The 20,383-nt window shown below is 48.5% G+C and overlaps 1 protein-coding gene across 1 annotated transcript; it reads left to right on the top strand.

Annotated features, from left to right (window-relative positions):
• The first annotated feature begins 16,074 nt into the window (after window positions 1–16,074).
• LOC147529305 (uncharacterized) lies at window positions 16,075–20,129 on the top strand. Its single transcript, XM_086626365.1, has 8 exons — window positions 16,075–16,315; window positions 17,064–17,239; window positions 17,448–17,609; window positions 17,693–17,802; window positions 17,970–18,165; window positions 18,393–18,573; window positions 18,701–18,846; window positions 19,965–20,129. Exons 1-8 carry the CDS (start codon window positions 16,075–16,077, stop codon window positions 20,127–20,129), a joined length of 1,377 nt encoding a protein of 458 aa, XP_086482491.1.
• The last annotated feature ends 254 nt before the right edge of the window (window positions 20,130–20,383 follow it).

The following is a 20,383-nucleotide window of genomic DNA, read 5'->3' as shown; positions in this document are numbered from 1 at the left end:
AGAAGATCTATTGATTTTCTCTGTAATGAATGTTGAACTTGTATTGTGGTTTATGTCTGTGGTGCAAGGGTGCAGTATTCCCTATTGTAACTTTAATAAATGCCACGTGACTGTTTAGAAGGACAGTTCCGGGAGACAAATAGAGAAAGACCCATTAAAGACTTAACAGTTGACAACAGAGCGTGTAGGCAAACGTGATGGAGAAAGACAAATTCTCTTCCTAGTTTTGAATCATGTTGGATGAATGATAGAATTGATGTGAGGGGATGCCTGTGCAAAGAATAACAACATTTTATTCCACAAAACTGGTGGCATATCAAAGGATGCCCATTATCAGAGCTTTGTAGGAACACTACCATTCTTGTAGGACAAGCACACTGAACAAAAAGCACAGAAAAAACTCTTTCCCATTTTACATATCTTTTCCTACTCAATGAACTATCCCTAGGAGCTTTCAGATATGTATATGGTTGGTACCTGAACTACAGATCTCTAAGGTGGTGGTGAAGGAAAACTGACCATAGCTCAACCAAAGAGACAACATTGCTATGTCTGATCAGCACCCGAAATTTGACCACCATGTAACTTAATAGGAGGAAAACATGGATGCCTGTGGCTATTCAGATAAATTGCTCTCCCCACCCCCTTCAATCTCATTTGTTCCTACACTTTTATCTTCTTCCTACTTCGAACACCTATATCCTTTTTGGGATCTGGCCATTACATCTATAGTCAGTGCGTGCCACTACACTGGCATATTACCACTGACTGCATTTGATGTCCCCCTTGCCCGTGCCATGTATAATATCTTTTAAATTGCATCTCAAAATCCTTGTATTAAAACAGAAGCTTTGAAGACTACCTTGGGGATGAAGGTAAATTAGGCAGCAATGCCCCTAAAAGTTACGCTCAGTGTTACAACAGTGCAGTCTTTTTGTGGAGCTAAGTGTTGTCAGAGTCCATCTTCAGCATCAAGCTGTTCATGTCAGCTAAGGACCTGGCCTTAGGAGTATAGGACATGTTCCATTAGCTCCTTAGCTATTTCCATGGCATTTTCACTTTCAAAGCGAGCTTTCTTACAGATTATTCTCCATTAAAAAAACTTGTTTTTAACTCGATGCTTTAGGGGATTTGTTATCCTGAAATCATTGTCTAGAGAGACATTTGCACTGTCTTTTACTGAAGTCTCTGCATGGTTATGGTTTCCTATGCCACATTAGTTAGCTACATCAAAGCAAAGCACTGATGCTAAAGCCAGTTAAAGGGACTGGTTTGCACTTGTCCAAGGTTAGCGCTGTTGGGAGGAGAAGGTCTGCAGCCAAACTGCCTGGAGCAGTGATTGACTCCCGGTGGCAGCAGGGACTGAAGAGGCAAGGGAGAAATGTGGGCAGAGGACCAGAGGAATGGACTAAAATGAAAGGGCGGGCATACTCTAAATTATTCATTGAATTCAATTTTATGTTGATTCATAACATTTGATCTAAACTTGTAAACTTAAATTTTGCAACTTTCTATCCAATCAACTGATTTTCTTCTCTAGTATAGGACATATAGTGTCAAAAATTAGTCTCTTTATTGCTGCAGAACTTGTGTGGGTTTTTTTAATCTGGAAGTTGCAACAGTGAATTTATTTCTAACTAGTACCACTTCCTCAGTATTTATAAGCTGCAGCAACAGCTGAATGTTGCTGAAGGTCACAAAAAGGAAATGATGGAAGGGTTTATTGCCGTACCACATACTTGTACATCCAAACTCAGTAGCTGTTTAATAACCATGACTTACATAATTGGATCTGTATGGGTAACTTATTCTCATATATGAATGAATCTTGCCTTGGTACACTGATCAACCAGTTCATTGTTCAGCTCACATGAACACTCTTATTTTAAACTTCTATTAAGCACAAGCTCAGCCTTTGGAAAAAATCTTAAGAGACTAGAGGAGCTAAAAACCCCAACAATCCCGAACCTTTACACGAACCTGAGTAGCTTGTTGAATGGGACACTGAACCGTGACTCTAGAAAACTGGAGCCTGGATCAGCTGTGCTATGTGATTTGCAATGCTTCACTTAATACCCGAGCACCCTGTTGCAGCAAGTTTTCAGGACAGGAACTCTCTGCTGTATTACAATGCTTAGCACAATAGGACTTTAGCTAGGGGTGAGATTTCTACTGGAACTGTAATCTAAATAATCATTCTTCAATTAACCAACCTGAAACCAAGAGCAAGCTTTCTTGCTGCATCAGTGCAAAAATCTGTGGCATCTAAACCAGGGCAGAATGAATCTTGGCTGTCCTGGTATCTTTCCTTTATCTCTCCATTAAGTGCTATAGTGCAAATTTCTAAGTCAGCTGCTACTCACTCACTGATGTTCTTCAGGACCCAGTTGCCAAAAGAGAAAAAAACAACTTCATTTTACATTCATGTTGCAAAATCTTAATCCAAACAGAACTTTAAATATTTGTAAGGCCTTCCTTAGCAACAAATATGTTTGTCCTCCTTTCAAAGGCATGCGAGAGGAGGACTTGAATAAATAAGAAGTGTGAATTGCTCTTTGTGTCAAGTTTAAGTGCTGAATCCTCCAAAGACCTTGTTGTTCTAGAATTGGGTAGACTAAACACAGAGAAGTTATCTTTCTTCCATTCTTGATAGGATGTCAACTGGATTTCTGTGTCTGTGCTAGAAAAATATATGCATTGCCATTAAAGGATTCCTAGATTATGAATCTTTTTTTTTTTTGTCTGGCCCTACTTTTTCACAAGGAAGTGCATCTCCAAAAACACAGGAAGAGCAGGATAGCAAATTGATTGGCTTAGTCAAGGGGCTTAAAATGATTTTTCTTCACACATCTTCTGTCACGCAAGGTCAGACCATTTGTTTGATTAGTGCTTTTATATCAAAAATGCATTCCTTAGGTTTAAATGTCTGTTCAAGTGAAGCAGAAATTTCCTCTTTTTTCTATCAGTGTTCTGCCTTCTTAGCAGTGGCTGTGGTTCATGATAAACAGTATTTTCTTTTGTTTAGAAAGCAGTGCTAAATATTTGTATGTTTACAGAAATGTACGAGCTGCAGGAGGAGGTTTAGCAGGTTTTTTCTTCCCAAACCACAGATTCATACTGCAGTGGTTTGTATTTGCTTTTCTTTGTTTGTTTTGTTGTCTTGTTGGGTTGGTTTTTTAGGGGTTTTTGTTTGTTTGTTTGTTGTTTGTTTTTTCTCCTTTTGCAATTGATAGACACAGTGGATAACTAGGCAGGGGCAGAAAGTTTGGTTTTCCACATTCTGAGTTGTAGTGATTCATTCTGAAGCTTCTCTTGTGTCATTTTTGTTCGTTATCTGAAATTCTTTATGGCTTTCCCATGTACATTTTGTAGTGGCTAGGGATCTATGTGGTAATGTGGGACTGCATTCTGTAAGTTTATTTGTATGGGAGCCACAGATACAAGTAGGGGATGTTTGAAATCTTGCACCTATTGGCATGGATGGATGGATGGATGGATGGATGGATGGATGGATGGATGGATGGATGATAAGGCTCCACTGTCACAGTATAGTTCAAACTGACAGCAACTCATTAGGGGAACAGCCTCTTTGTAAGAAGTGAATTTCAGTGTGAAGCCAAGTCCAGGTACCATCCTGTGCAGGGACTTTTACTCTACCTTAAGCTCTTTGTGTGGTTGCATATATGCATCCTTATGCATGTGTGTGTGTGTGCGTGCATGTCTGTGTAATTCAGCAAATGTGCCTATTGTCCTAAATCAATACAGGAATTTTAAAAATCCCTGTTCCCTACGTAATTTAGTTCTATCCTCAGACTTCGGGAAACCTACCCCAAAGAGCAGAGTATTTTCTTTACCTTCATTTGTTTTGTTTTATTTAAAAAAAAAAAAAAAGAGCGGGGGCGGGGAAGGGGGGAAATGTTTTTCTTCAGTTTTCATCTTACTTTGTCAAAATAATCCCCAACTTTCACAATCAGACAAGAGGGCTCTCCTCCTGCTGCCGTAGCTGCTGTTGATATGTTTCTGACATTTAGTAAAATAGCTAAGTTTTGCTAACATGGCACCCTTGATACACTCCTAACAGAATTACTCTAAAAGGAAAGAGCATCTGCTAAAAATATAACTTTAAAAGCACTTAAGAAGAGTGTGATTCCACTGCTGCAAATAGAGAAGAAATATTGGTATGCTGCTTTCTCTCGCTTGTGTTGGTGATGCAGAGTAGACAGGAGTGGATATGGTTAAGAAGAACAATGTGGACTTTCGTTTTGGAGATCAAATGTCAGTCAGCTTATGCTTCTCCAGTGCTTTCCTGTCAATTAATTAATCTGGAAATCTGAAGAGTTTTTGATTAATTTGTTAATACTTAAAACTTTAGCCAGCCAGCCTAGTTCCAGGCTCTCACACTACTTCGTGATTTGTATTGATTCTCGTCCCAGAAGAAGTATAGAGCTATAACGGAATTAGAATGAAGCAAAAGATAAACTATTTCTATAGGCTGTAAACGTGAAGTCTTCGAACACAACCTAGCCTGCTAATTCTGGCTGTTAGGATGAAAAAAATCCCTCTGAGAAAGTAATTTACTTTACGTTTCCTCTGAAGCATCATCTATTGCCTCCTATAAAAGATACGACCAGTGGAATAGCTGACCCACAGAGCTGAACAAGCACAGGATTTTCCGGAATCTTTGAATTTTAAGGATAAAATAAGCTTTTTTGGTCTTTCAAAAAGTGGTTTTGTCTTCTAGAGGAAGTCCTGAGGGAAAAATCATCTCTATACTTTATGATTCCTCTTTCTGCTATGGGTCAAAATGTAACAGATGTTTAGCTCTGTTGTGGCTCCTGTCCACTTCTTATTTAAGTGTTTCCTGTTTTCTCTGAAATGATTTCTCATACACATATTTTTGGACGAAGCAATTGCATTTTCTGTGGCTAGTTTATATTTTGATGCAACACTCATATCTGAGAGCGCTCATCGTTTCCTCTGAGGATTCAATTTCAGGCAACACCAGTTTATGATCAGGTTGAACACTTTACAGAAAAAGTTATTTTACTGCTTAACTCTGGGCACCTAACTTACTTATGTATTTAGCAACCTGGTCTTCATTGGTTTTCTGTCTATTTAGTGGCTAAAGTCTGTCTTCTTCAGGAAGTGCTTCAGAGCAGGATCCAACGTGGGTGCTCTGAATCGATTTCATCAGTACTCCATCCATTAAACACAAAGACCAGCATACTAATTTAGGTGTCAAAAAGTAGCTGTTAAAAAAACGCTCTCCTTTCCTGGAAGTGATACAGAGCCACCTGTGGCCTGAGAAATCTGTTCTTGCAAACAGATTGTGTGTATGATAATGTTAAATCACAAGGCAAGAACTGTAATTTATAACACAGACTTGTATGCACTTTTAAAACCCGAGTGACCAGAAATGGTTAAGTGGCAAAAAGGACAGCATCTTTCTCTGATGTCCCAAACCCATAAGTCTCCTCTTTTTTGGATCAATTGCCTCTTGCTTACTTTCCTTTCCCAATTAATAAAAGAGTAAAAATGAAAAAAAAGAATAAAAACACCGCAGACTTTTAAGTTGTAAACTTTCAGTTTGTCAGCCACATATAAATCTTATGTGATATCGTTGCAGGATAACATACAGGGATATATACTTCATGCTGAAATAAGGCTATCTATATAAGGAACAACACAGCAGGGCATAAGCAATCCAGGAGGTTCATGGAATGCATTGATGATAACTTCCTTCTCCAAGTGATAGAGCAACCGACGAGGGCAGGTGCTATGCTGGACCTTGTTCTCACCAACAAGGAGTGGGTGGGGAATGTGAAGCTCAGGGGCAGCCTTGGCTGCAGTGACCATGAAATGGTGAAGTTCAAAATCCTCAGGGTGACAAGGAGACAGCAAAGCAAACTCACCACAGTGACCTTCAGGAGAGCAGACTTTGGCATCTTCATGGATCTGCTTGGTAGAGTACCATGGGATAAAGCCCTACAGGGAAGAGGGGCCCAAGAACACTGGTTAATATTCAAGGATCACCTCTCCAAGCTCAGGAGCGGTGCATCCCAACAAAGAGGAAGTCAGGCAGAAATGCCAGGAGGCCTGCATGGATGAACAAGGAGCTCCTGGACAAACTCAAACATAAAAATGAAGCCTAAAAAGGGTTGAAGCAAGGACAGGCAGCCTGGGAGGAACACAGAGAAATTGTCCAAGCAACCAGGGATCATGTTAGGAAAGCTTAAGCCCTGATAGAATTAATTCTGGCCAGGGACATCAAGGGCAACAAGAAAAGCTTCTACAGGTACATCAGTGATAAAAGGAAGACTAGGGAAAATGTGGGCCCTCTTCGGAAGGAAACAGTAGAGCTGGTTACCCAGGATATGGAGAAGGCTGAGATACTCTATGACTTCTTTGCCTCATTCTTCACTGCAAGAGCTCCAGCTGCACTGCCCAAGTTGCAGAAGGCAAAGGCAGGGGCTGTGAGAATGTAGAACCGCCCACTGTAGCAGAAGATCAGGTTAAAGACCATCTAAGGAACATGAAGGTGCACAAGTCCGTAGGACCTGATGAGACGCATTCATGGGTCCTGAGGGAACTGGCAGATGAAGTTGCTAAGCCACTGTCCATCATATCTGAGAAGTCATGGCAGCCTGGTGAAGTTCCCACCAACTGGAAAAGGGGAATCATTATCCACATTTTTAAAAAGGGTAAAAAGGAGGACCCAGAGAACCTCTGTGCCTGGCAAGATCATGGAGCAGATCCTCCTGGAAACTATGCTAAGGCACATGGAAAATAAGGAGGTGATTTGTGACAGCCAACATGGCTTCACTAAGGGCAAATCATGCCTGACAAATTTGGTGGCCTTCTACAATGGTGAATAAGAGAAGAGCAACTGATGTCATCTACCTATACTTGTCCAAAGCATTTGACATTGTCCTGTACGACATCCTTGACTCTAAATTGTAGAGACATGGATTTGACAGATGGACCACTCAGTGGATAAAGAATTGTCTGGATAATCACACTCAAAAGAGTTGTGGTCGATGGTTCAATGTACAAGTGGAGACCAGTGATGAGTGGCATGCCTCAGGGGTCAGTACTGGGGCTGGTGCTGTTTAACATCTTTATTGGAGACATGGACAGTGGGATTGAGTGCACCCTCAGCAAGTTTCCTGACAACATCAAGCTGTGGGAACCAAGTCATGCCTGGTCCTGCCTTTGTGGGTTTATCAGGGCTTTTGACTCTCTCATTGCAGGTGTCGATTTCCTGTTAGGGGTTGAAGTGCTGTGACTCCTGGGCTCCCACACGTGATGTCCACAATAAAAGGCAATTTTCTCTCTTCTCACTGTGTCTGCCATACCATCTTCTGGACTAGGTAGAGGTTGTTTTGTGATGAATTGTGGTGGAGCAGTTTGGGATCATCCTGTGCCCCAGGATCCTTCCCAGTGGGCATCAGGGCTGAATTTAGAGACTTTAGGAGTCAAGCCAAAGCACAGAGTCACACAGAAGGGTTGAGGTTGGAAGACACCTATGGAGGTCATCTGCTCCAACCCCTCTGCTCAAGCAGGGTAGTCTAGAGCCAGTAAAATATATCACCCAGTGAAAGACTGGTTTCACAGGTGCAGCTGAAAAATCATGTGTTTTAATTTGCACCCATTTTCTCTGGTCCTCTCAGCGCACACTCTTGACCCAAGCTTAACTCCCTCATTTTCTTTCTTTCGCAGCAGATCTTTATACACATTTGTAAGACCCACCTCCTGTCTTCTCTTCTCCCAGCTGAAGAGCGCCAGCTGTCTCAGCCTCTCCTCACATGGCAACAAGGAGAATTTCCACTGGTCCTCTTTTGGTAACTTTTGGAAGGCCTCCGTCTCAAATAACAAATTTGAGACATTAGTCTTTACCTAAGTTATCTCATGAGCTGTGGGATTGCAGTTTGGTGTAGAACTGCTGGAGCGCATCATTAATGAGGTGTTAATTTGGCAGTTCTGGTCATGAAGCATCTCATCAGATCACTAAGGTGGACACCTGGAGACTGCACCTATGTGTCAGCCAGGCTGGATGCTCAGTGGTCAGCACAGCAATGGCACAGTAATGCCACAGCCACTGCTCAAGGCATGTGTGCACTGACGACTTGCCCCTGAGCGTCTTTGTGCCCTAAGGTTTTGGATCTCTCAGGTCATTTTGGCAAAGTTATTGACAAAGGTATGAGGGTCACACAAGGCACAACCATTGGAAGAACGTGCCACAGTCCTTGTCTAGGTGGGAGGGTGCTGGCAGTGAGAGCTATGTAATGGGGGACACTGCTTATCATTAGTGCAGCAACTAAGTAAGGAAGGTGCTACCGTTTGACCCTGCTGCGAAGGTAGGCTGTAATGGAGAGGATGCGCTGCTGTGCCGCATCTGCAACAGCCAGAAGTATCAACTTAGTTCCTTTGGTGTCTTTTGATTACCACGTGTGGCTTTCTACATGGGTGCCTCTCTTTTACCATGTGTGTCTTTCTGCATGGGTGCTGGTATCTTGCCATCAAAGGGAATTTCTGTGTGCTGTGCTTTTGCCTTTCCCTGGTGTCTAGTGAAAGAGTTGAATTGATATCCTCACTCCAATGCAGGAGGGAAGAGAGCAGAGTGCCACCAACGAGGAGGCTGGGCTCATTGTCTCGAGCTACCTGTGTAAAATGAATGGCTTGAAGCTGATGACTCTGGTCTCGGATATCTCCCTTGCCCAACTGGAGGTGAATTGCCTGAGTCTTGGTTATCCTTCATTTTCTGTAGTTGTTTACAATGATGCTTGCTTTTTTGATTTTTTTTTCATGGTGCAAGTGCTCTTTGTAATGGTACATTCCTGTTAGGAACATGTACTATGAGATGCGCCAGCTGAAAATAAGTAACAAAAATAAACTCTGCTGATTGGATCCAGTCACTTTTGAGCAGGAATATTCAAAGTGCCAAATGGCTGTGGAGAGGCATCTTTGCCATCCAGATTCCTAGACCTACCAGCACTGGGGGATAAAAAGACAAGAAAGCGTGGTAGCCTGCTTGCTTTATTTTTCCTTCTTTATTTATTCTACTACCCTCTCACATAGGTGTTCTCATCTTTCGTCCCTTAGCTCCTCAAAAGCACGGACTCAGCACTGGGTCATGTTTTAGAAATTATTTGTTTGCCGCCTTCCAAACAAAGACATAAAGGATTAAGACCAGGATGTATTTTCCAGTTCAGTATTTATTCTAGTCAGGGTATTGTGGATTCTGTGGCTGTTGAGAGTTGAAATCTTTGTTGAAATCTTTTTCGGACCAGATCATCAAGAAAGCTGATAGACAGCAGTAGGCAGTTGATCTGAACTGGCCCTGGTGACCCACCCTGCAATTCATTGTTCTCCTCACTTAGGTTACGGAAGTAAGTTTTTCCAGTGAAGTCAGTAGGTGCAGCTGCTTCAGGGGAGATGCGCCCAGCTGATACGGGCCGTATGGACCTTGAAAGCTTGTCTGTTTTGTGGAATTTTGGAACATGTTGAAATGCTGTTTTTAGCTGGGAACGAGTGTAAATGTTTGCTAGCACACAGAAGTGCTTCCATAGTCAGAGTCACGGGTTACAGAAAACTGAGATACTGAGCTGCATGTGACAAGGAGGAGAAAATGCTGTTGGTAATAATTCCCTGAGAAGCAGAAAACTGAAGGCTAAGGGTTGGTGCGTTCCAGCCTTCTTTACCTTGCCTTTCCGATTCGTGCTAAAAAACCTGTAAGCTTCTGTTACTGCAATAAAAAGCAGCCGTTGCTTCAATTGCATGTGTCGATAGCTACAGCAATTACAGAGCTCCTAACCACCCTATTCTGACACCCAAAGCACAACAGACTTGTTCTGAAGGCTTTATACGGATGCAAAGCTTTTAAATATGGCACTCCTTGGAGACTCGGCTTTTTTGATAGTGGGTTCCCTTGTTCCTGGCTGGCAAACTGAAAAGCACAATGAGGTCAGGCTGCCAAAAGCCGAGCCGGTGCTCTTAAAGAAAATGCCCATCAATTTTAAATAGGCAAATGTGGCACGCTCTAGAAATCCTGTTCTGCTGCACAGCACAGCACAACAGCAGAGTTTTGAAAAGCATCATGAAGACCAGCCTGGGTGGTGAATATTTACATACCATCTCCAGGTACATAACATCTTCCCCAGGGAGAAGAGACACACTATTAATAAAAACAAATTGCTTATGTAAATTAGTCTTTCCCTGTTTTCAATATCTTGAGTATCTGAGACATCAGCTGGGGTCCTACGTGAGACACCCCAGCCTCTGGAGTGGCAGCTGGAGGACAGATAGGATAAAGGACTCTAAAGAGATCCCCTGCAGGGCCTCATATCTTGGACCAACAGGCACTTTCCCTTGTCACACAGAGCATCTCATGGGCCAGGAAAGGGATGCTCTGGAGACTTTCTGGCAAGTCTTTGGAGAAGAGCTTGTCTCCTAACCTCTCCTAGAGGCTTTCTGGTGCCCTTCTGAAGGACAGCCCCACCAGGTGGGTGCAGTCAGCATTGCAAGGAAAGAACAGGCAGCAGCCACAACACCCAGCACTGCAGCAAAGTTGCGACACTGGGGACCCTTCCAGGCTCTCCAATCCCAGCCTAGCTCAGTGTGCGAGACACTGCCCCAAAAAGTGGGTTTATATCCCTCTTCCCAGAGTGTTAAACTTCCCTTAAAGTATTAACCACTGGACCCACGCTGTTTCTTGCTGGAGTGTAAAACAGCCAAAAGATACTTTCATTCTGCAGCTCCTGCTCTCATTCCAAGATCTGGATGACGGGGCAGAGCGGACACTCAGAGAGCTCGCAGACAGCACACGGCTGGCAGGAGAGGCTCACGTGCCGGAGGGTCGCGCTGCCAAGCGGAGGGACCCGGAGAGGCTGGAGAAAGGGGCTGCCAGGAGCCTGGTGCAGTAGAAGAAGGGGAAGAGGTTGAAGAAGGGGAAGAGGTTGAAGAAGGGGAAGAGGTTGAAGAAGGGTTCCTCCCCTGCCCCTGGGGAGGATCGAGCCCTTGCAGGGGAATGTGCTGGGGGACACACAGCTGGAAAGCATCTGTGCAGGCAGCCCGGGCCATGGTGGACGCCACGCTGAGCGATTCGGAGACACCGAACGCCCTTGGGGCAAAGGAGGCACCCGGCCACGTGCTGGGCTGCAGGAGGCCATGCTGGAGAGAAGCCCCGCCCCCTGCCCGGGCATGGGCAGCACCTCTATCTATGGGCTAACTTAACAGAGCATGCAGGGAGTAAAATTTCTTATTCAGCATCACCCTGTCAAGACAGTCATTCTATAGGTTGCGCTAGCATGAACTGTCCAAGGAATAACTGCAGTGTGCACTATTGCTATACTAGCAGGAAGTCTGCTGCATGCAGTTAATTCTTCCTGCTGGCAAATGCCAATTCAATGCCAAAACATGGTGTTATCGTTTTGTGTTGTTTTTTTTTTTTTTTCCTTTCATGGATGTGTAAGTACTTCGTCAAAAAATTTGTACTCAGTAGTTTATCACATTTAGTTCACATCCCACATTTCTCACGCAGTTGTTGGAACTTACAGGACTGTTATTTACTCACAAAAGACTACCGAAAAGTGGTAAGTTACTCTGTACACTGTATTACACTGCTTCTACTTTTGAAGACAAAGTCCAAATAAAAGGCACGAATGCCCTTGACTGTGAGGAAAAAAATACAGCTGCCACAGTGACTCCTTCTGTTGCTCCTGATGCTGTATATATTAACAGCAACATCTGTTGACATTAGCAAAGAGGAGTGTGGAACTAAACTTACTGTCAAGAAATCATGTTTTTGTCTGATAAATAGGCACTAGCAGTTGTTTTTACAGCTGGGAGATTCCCTCTAACCATAGGACCAGACAAAGTCACTTCTTATCTTGAACCCTCCAGGTTGTCTTGAACAATGGTAGAATGGATGAAGAACTGAAAGAAATGTTGAAATTGCACCTTTTCTTATGGTAAACGACAGTATTATTTGCATTCTTCCCAGTCTTCTTCCATGTGCTGCCCACTTTTTTTTATGTGCTATAGTCTGTCTTCAAAGCACCTCGATAAAGGACATGCTCAGGACTGCACTTCTCTTAGATTCTGAGCTCAACTGCCTCCTCTGTTAATACAGACAGGTTATCAAGGTTATATGCAAACTTCATCCCACTGGCCCAGAATAGCGGAACCACAAATTATGGTAACTTCTCTGGGCATGACGGGAACAGGCAGCCCCACGCTCACCCTGCCGCCGGTCTCCACATATTTTCTCGACACATGTTTCTAACTGCAGCACCATGAGCACTTGAAAAGTCTTCTGCCTGCTTTGCCGGCTCCTAACAAGCCGCTTCAAAGACTTCAGGCCTCTCTTATCTTCTCACATGCTAACCCATTGAATGGCCACATGCTTGTACCTGTAATGCACTCACAGAAGACGATTGAGAGAGTTATGAAAGTGTTACCAACTACAGGTGAAAACAATTATGTAAGGGATCTTTTTCTTTGAAGAATATAATAAAACAACAATATTTTGAGCTATCAATAAAAATAAAGTTGTGCAATAAAATGTGAAGTTTCAAGCTCCCTTTTTCCCTCCAAACAGTTAGCAGCAACCTCTAGACAGGAGCATGGCATGGCCTTGACCAGAGTCAGCATTGCATGGCATGGACCAGGTCTAAAACCTGGACCTAACAAAAATCCAGCCTCAGAGAAAAATGCAGAAGATAAATCCTGTGACTATAACAAGATTGAGCTTATAAACTCAGCATCTCTCTTCAGTGAAGTGATTGTTAAGACTATGGCTTCAATTTCTGTCCTGCGGCCTTTTCAAGCTGATTAGGTCATTGTTTTATAAGTTTGACGTTTATTCAGGAAGAGATTGATTCAAAAATGGAGCACATATTTTAGCTGGTCAAGAGAATACATGGCACAAGATTCTATCTGTCAGTGTGTGAGATGATGTCCATTGAAACCCATGGACGCTTCACTGAGATTGCCTTCTTCATGTAGACATTCTTCAACGGGCTTCAGCTGGTTAAAAATACACAGTCTGTCCACTTAATGTCACTGTCCAGGAGAGGTTGTTTGTCCCAGGTAGTATTTCATGCGCTGATAGCGGTCTTTCTGAGGGAGGAAGTGTCCATGATGAAAGTATTTTTCATCCTAATCAGGGCAGAGCAAAGGTGTGATGCTGCACAGCCTCTCCCTCTCACGGGGAGGGAGGTGCATATTTGTGTCTAAGTCTAGGCCACGATGCTGCCTTTCTCTAGCAGCATGAAGTGCTCAGGATCATTGAGCAATGCAGAAAGTGCAAAACACTAAGTAGCTGTTAAAACGTTGGAAACTCTGTACCTGGACTGTCAGCACGTTCATCCTCTTTCTCCCCGTCCTGTAACAAGAGATAGATTTCCCAACACACACTTCTAATCCTCATTGCAGTGGCACAGGGAGACGAGCAGCAAAAGGTGGGACTGACTGTGGATGCCACGTGTACAGGCATGGGGAATCCACGCAAAGCCACACACAATCGTGACTTAGACACAGTGGTTTAGGGACCTGGACAGTCGTCCTGGGGCATGAAAATCCTCGCAAGATCAGCTTCAGACAATCCAGACCCTGGAGACCAGAGGGAAAATCTGGAGCAAAGAAGGTGTACCTTCAGTGCAAGAGCATCCGGTAAGCTGAGGTGGAAGAGGACGAGATTGGAGAACGCTTAAGCAAACTGGACACAAACAAGTCCCTGATGGGCCTCAATGGAGTGCACCTTCAAGCACTGAGGAAGCTGGCAGACTGAACTTGTAAGGCCACTCTCCATAATCTTTGAATGATCATGGTGATGGAGAGAGGTGACTGAGGACTGGAGGACAGCAAATCCACCTAGACTTTAGACTTCAACCATTTGCCAGAAGAAAATCCTCATGGAGAAGCTGAAGCAGCATGGACTGGATGAGCAGACAGGGAGGTGGACTCAAAACTGGCTGAACGGCTGTGCCAAGAGGATGGTGACCAAGCCTAGTGTTCAAATGGCTCCAAGTCTAGTTGGAGGCCTGGAACCACCAATGAACTTTAAGACAAGGGGCACAGCCAGCAGCTGGAGGGAGGTGGTCCTTCCCCTCTGCTGTGCTCTGCTCTGGGCTCCCCAGTGCAAGACAGACATGGCCATATTGCAGAGAACCCCCACCCCAGTAAACCACCCAGTGGTCCCCCCAGGTTCTGTTGGGAGTCAGAATGTTGGTCAGTTGGCCTTTCTCATTCCTGCCACTCTCTACTCTGCCGGGAGGCTCTCACCGATGCCGAGATGGTGCTGAGTGCTGACATACGGTCAACCTGGGGCTGCAAGAGAAACGAGAGACGTCTTCTCCTCCTCCAGGAGGAAATGGTCATTGCCAAGGACATCAAGCATGGAGAAAGGTGCCAGAGCCATCCCATAGTCAATGTCAGCAATAGCTCTCTCTTCTGAGCCAAGAACAGTTCCTCGTAAATGGTGTTCCCTGAAGAAAGAAAACCGAGTCCTGCCTCTTCCTGCCATTGTGGGTTTGACAATGCTTTCTGATTCCGTCGTTGCAGGTTCCAATTTCCTGTTACTGGTTGCAATAGTGCCACTCCTGGGATCCACACTTGAATTCCAAAATAAAAGGATATTTTATCTCTCCTGACTGTGTCTGCTAGACTATATTCTAGACAAAACAGACATTGTTTTGTCATAAATCGTGGTGTCAGGCAAGGCCATGCTGGAGAGAAGCCCCGCCCCCTGCCCGGGAGGGCCCCGCCCACGTTCCATTGGGCTCCGCCCACGTTCCATTGGTTTCCAGGCAACCTTTGTTCAGTCAGAGCCGGCAGCCACCGGAGACAGCAGGAGGGAGCTGTGCGGGTACGGAGCAGTGCCAGAAGGAGGCAGGGTCTGACCCGGCAGCACCAGGGCGGCACTGGGAGCAGCTCCCCACGTGCCATCCTCACTGCGGCCGGCTGGGCCACGTCCTCAGGGCACTGCCAGGGCACTCCTGTCCCGGGCGCGATGGGCCAGGCCAGCTGCTGCTGCAGCTCCAGGTGGGCTCCCCTCGCGGCTCGGGGACGCGCGGGCACAGCCGGGCCCCGCAGCAGCGGCCCTTCTCATGCCCGCTGCTCTCTGCTCTGCAGTGAGGCGTTCGAAGAGGCCGAGGCCGTGCTGAGCGCGGACGTGCGGCTGACACGGGGCCGCAAGAGGAGCGAGAGGCGCCTTCTCCTCCTCCAGGAGGAGCTGATCATCGCCAAGTTGCGGTCAGAGCCTGCGAGCCCCGCTGCCTTTGCCCCAGCCCCGGCCCCCCAGGGCAGGGACAGCCTGGCACCAGCCCCAGGCCCCGGCACCTTGGGGCTGGACATGCCAGTGGCCGTCCCAACGCATGGGGGGATCCCGAGGAGGCCACCTCCAGCTCCCTGTGCCTCTCTTCTCTGCAGACATGGCACCACCGTGCGTCCACAGCTGCGCCTGGTCCTGGACCAGCTGTGGGTGCTGACCAGCAGGAAGGAGGCAGCAGGGGAGGAAGCAGAGGAGGTGGAGGAAGGCAGCGATGAGGACGGAACCTCCGTCATCCTCATCTGGCCCACCGGCTCCTGCATTGCCACTTTTAGGTGAGCTGTGGTGCCACGTCCCATGGAGAGGTTCCAACCATGCCCACGACACACTGTGAATGGCCTCTGCCCTCCGGGCAGCGCCTGGGCAGGGAGCGGGCAGCGCAGCAGCAGGGATGGATGGATGGATGGATGGATGGATGGATGGATGGATGGATGGATGGATGGATGGTGGGGCAATTCCACATCCTGCATTCCCTGCCCACCCGCTTCTGGTTCCCAGGAGGGAAGGGCAAAAGCAGCTGCTCTGGCAGGACAGAGGGAGCCAGGGCATGGGCAGCACCTCTGTCCTGCCCCACGGGGCTTCCACCCGCCCCTGTGTCCTTCCCCATGGGGCAGGTCTGTGCAGGCACCCGCCACTGCCCAGGGGCTGGGGAACGGCAGGGCCTGACGCTGTTTCTCCTCTCTTCCTGCAGCTCGCAAGCGCAGAAGAAGCTGTGGGTGGGCGTGCTGCTGGGGTAAGCTGGGGGGATGCTCCAGGCACAGGTGGACTGGGGAACACAGTTCCTCGGCTGGGGAGAGGTGTCCCCGCGGCTGCGGGTAGCTCTCAGGCAGAGCTGCCTGACGAGAGAGAAGAGGTGGCTTGGAGCTCAGCCAGCTCTCTCCATGTCCCTTAACGGTTCACAGGACACCAGAAGGAGCACACAGAGCCCGAGTGACCCAGCTTCCATCCCTCAAACTCCTGGAGAAGGAGCTGAGCCGCCGCCATCCCGTGAGTGTCTCTCTAGTCTGGGCTCTGTCCCGAGCGCTGGTCCTCCAACCAAGGATCAGAAGCATCGCTGCTCACCTTCTTCCACTCCTCCTCTCTTGCCCAGTGGAGGACATTCAGTGCTAGGAGCGTGGAGAGACTGCTGGAGCGCCAGGCAGAAGTAAGAAGCACATCTGCCTGCAGTTGGTGGCGCCAGGTGGCTGCTCAACGGCAACTCCTGGTGTTGCGAGGCTGCTCTCTAAGCACAGCCTGGTTCTTGCAGGATGGTGCCAAGCAAGGGCCTCTGCCGGCCCCATCTGGAAATGGAGGGCGACTTCACCACTCAACAGGTGGGTTTGGGAAAGAAAGGCAACCTCCTGCAAGTGGTGGAGCTGTGCTCGCTTGTCCCTTGAGTGTCACCATGCAGGCTGGGTAGCCAAAGGGAGAACGTCACCTGGAGAAGCAAGGACACCCGCTCGTCAGCGGCCGCTGGACGTGAATGTGTGGGGACAAGGAGCCTCTGCTGCTGGCCACAGCTTGGAGGAGGGCAGGGCGAGGGCTGGGCCAGGCTGTCCCAGTGGCACGCCGGCGCTCCGGCACTCAGGAGCCTGCGAGCCGCAGCCGATGAGCTCGATCCGCGGCTCCAGCTGCTGGCTCCCTTCCCGTCCTGCCGCACTGCTAAGTACCATGCCGCGGGCAGGGCAAGGCAGGCTGCAGGAGCGCTGGCCTGCCAGTCTCCATTGACGGGCTGTTGCTCTGTTTTCCTTTGCAGCAGGAGGGAGCAGCGGGAGGAGGTGGTGGCGGCTGCCCTGGCCCTTTGCTCAGCGGCGGACCCCGACCGCTGCCCAGGTGCCAGGGCAGGCAGGCTCCAGCTGCAGCAAGGCGCTCTTTGGGAAGCCCCTGGCAGCCCTCTGTGGGGAGGACGGAACGCTGCCCCAGCCCATCCAGGTAAGCCGTCCTGGCCAGGGGTTGCCAGCCCTCCGGATGCTCCACAGAGGTGGTGGGTGTCCCCAGGGGCTCCGGGAATGGGGGATTGGGCTCTTCAGCCGCAGAACACGCTTCAGTTCGCAGCCGCTGTATCTGAGGCAGTTCTCTGGCCACTGCTGTTGGAAGGCAGCTCCTCAGCCAAGCAACTGACCTCCTGCCTCTCCTGCAGGAGCTGCTGGCTGTCCTGCAGCAGGAAGGGCCATCGACGGAGGGGATATTCCGCAGAGGTGCCGCCAGCACAGAACTTCAGGAGCTGCGCGACGCCCTGGACCGTGGCACGGAGGTTGAGCTAGGAAGCCAGCCCGCACTGCTGCTGGCCAGCATCTTGAAGGTGAGTGCTTCCGAGCTGCAGCTGGAAGAGCTCCTGGCTGGCCTGGAGTGTTCAAAGGCTCACCTGGAGGCCTGGCGTTGCAGGACTTCCTGCGAAGCATTCCTGCCAAGCTCCTCATGACAGACCTCTACGAGGACTGGATGGCAGCAATGCAGAAGATGAGCAAGGAGGAGAAGATTGAAGAGCTGAAAGCGTAAGCGTGGGCTGCAGCCTGCCTGTTGAGCAGGAGCCCTGTCCTCTGGCTGAACATTCCTGGGAAGCCGCGCCACACAGCCGCTACCTCCTACCTGCCTTGGGCAAGCCTGGGCGACGGCAGTGGGCAACAACTGCTTTCTTCACCTTGCCTTCCTCTTCCCTCAGGGTGGCCGAGAAGTTGCCCACAGCCAACCTCCTCCTCCTCAAGGGGCTGCTGTCCCTGCTCCACCATATCAACAGCAACGCGTCCACCAGCAGAATGACCTCCAGCAACCTGGCCGTCTGCATTGCACCGAACCTGCTGAGTCCAGCCAACGAGGACCAGCTCCCGCTCGAGGCCATGCTGGAGGTGACTAAGAAGGTACGCTTTGTTGAGCAGCCAGCTGCAGCCTTGCCAGCCCATCAGAGCTTGGCTGTTGAGAGGTCCCTGCCTGCCTCCTCTCTTGAGCAAATGCTGGCCGAATAGCTGCCTGGAAGAGCAGCCCCGCAGCCACAGCCTTCTGCGCAGAGGCAAGGGTCAGCGGCGGGAGAGGCTGCTTGCTCTGGTTTCAGGCAGCTGGCTTGAGACCAAGGGTTTGATGTCTGCAGGTCAATATGCTGGTAGAGTTCCTGATTGACAACTGCAGGGAACTCTTTGGGGAGGAGACGGCTGACGCGCCCAGTCCCTCAGCTGACGAGTCCAGTCCCTCAGCTGACGCGTCCGGTCCCTCAGCTGACGAGTCCAGTCCCTCAGCTGACGAGTCGCCAGCCCTCACAGACAGATGCACAGGTAAGAGGGGTGACTGAGGGTTGTCACAGCCTGAGCAGACAGCTGGTATAGGGCTTTGGGTAGGTTTTGCCGTAGCCCTTGTCCACTTCCCAGGAGTCACTTTGCTGTATGGGCTTTTGCTTTCCAGAGCTGGCTTTGGAAGAGGAATGTGGCCTTGAAGGGGAAGCAGAGGTGGAACAGCAGGTAAAAGCCTTCAGGGACACAGCACCGTCTCTGCCTGTCCTCCAGAAAGCAGCAGGGGCAGACATGGTGGTGGGATCGGAAAGGGCCGAGGTACGGCACCCCGGCAGAATGAAGTGGGCAAGTCTTTTCTTGCTCGGAGGGGGACCGCAGGCTCCCTGCTGAATGCCCACCCCCCCCAAATGCACTCGGTGTCCCACAGCCACGTGAACATGGTGTTCCAAAGTGAGGGCCTCGGAAGAAAGGGCTATTGCAAACCAGCCAAAGGGTTCTTCTCTGTAGAGCTGTAGTAGCAATTTGCCAAACACTTGCTTACAGTGCCAGGGTGTCCCTTGCCACCTGCTGACACAACACTTCTGGTTTAGGCTCCCGTTGCTTTGCCTCCAACCACCCCAGAGACCCTGGTAGACACACTGGGAAGCACAGAAGGAAAAAAGAGCCTTGAAGAGGAAAGAAGGTAAAACAAGTCAGCTTTGGTTAAATGAAGAACCGATTCCAGTTGATTCTGGCGTTGCCTATCTAATCACGCTGTGCGATGGAAAGGTTTGCAGGCTGCCCACAGGAAGCTGGAAAGGGAATAAAAGAAAGAGAGAAGAAACCTGTGCAGAGGAGAGGGCAAGCCAACAAGAAAGTAAGAGATGGAAGACAGAAGACAGGCACAATAGAAGAAGCAGGAAGATGCAGGACGTCAGGAAGCCCAGGTGTGTAGCAGGCCTTGCTGCTCGTTTTTCCCAACTCTGAACACTGCTCTAAGTCAGCCCAACTCGCTGGCGAGGGACGGTGCTGCGCAGGGTTTGGAAAGAACTCTGCGGCCGCTCCCCAGGCGCTCCCGATAGAGCCCCGCTGCGTGGCACAGGGCTGCTGTGCATCTCTGCACGCGCACAGGTCTCTAAGGGCATCGCGCGTGGGGCGACAAGGTGGCGTAGCCGTCCCGTAGTCAATGCCGGCAAGAGCTCTCTCCTCTGGGCTGTGAACAGTCCCTCGTAAGCGGCGTTCCCCAAAGCCAGGGGAACCAAGTCATGCCTGGTCCTGCCTTTGTGGGTTTATCAGTGCCTTCTGACTCTGTCGTTGCAGGTGCCGTTCTTTCACTACTGGATGAACCTCTGTGACTCCTGGGTGCTCTGCCTCCCTCCATCCCTAGCTGATGTTTGCAATAAAACAATCCTTTCTCTCTTCTCATTGTGTCTGCCATACAATATTCTGGACTGCAGAGATGGCTGTTTGATGATGAATCCTACAGGAGGAGTTTGGGATCATCCCTTATCCCAGAACCCTTGCCAGCAGGTATCACAGCTGAGTTCATGTTTTTTAAGGTCAAACTGCAGCACAGTGTGACACAGGACGGTGGAGACAGGATGAGATCTCTGGAGGTGTGACTGTTTGCTCAGCTCCTGCTCGGATTTTGGCTGACACACACCCTGTGCTAAAGCCTGCTGTATGCTGGAAGCCACGTCGTTATGGTGGTGGAATTGGAAATGGGAGAGGTTCGTCAGGTGAACAAATGCTGTGATGTTTCTCAAGTAGAAGAGTAGTTTCTCATAGGTCCAAGTAGCTGTGTGAAAACTGTGTTCCAAAGCAAAGCACTTTGAAGAAAGGACCTCATTCTTGCTGCAGCCTAAAATCCTCTGAA

This window comes from Tauraco erythrolophus, chromosome 2 (genome assembly GCF_009769465.1).
Source record: "Tauraco erythrolophus isolate bTauEry1 chromosome 2, bTauEry1.pri, whole genome shotgun sequence".
In the NCBI taxonomy this organism is placed as follows: domain Eukaryota; kingdom Metazoa; phylum Chordata; class Aves; order Musophagiformes; family Musophagidae; genus Tauraco; species Tauraco erythrolophus.
The sequence above is the reverse complement of the archived record's forward strand: the minus strand, read 5'-3'. Positions and strand labels throughout refer to the sequence as shown.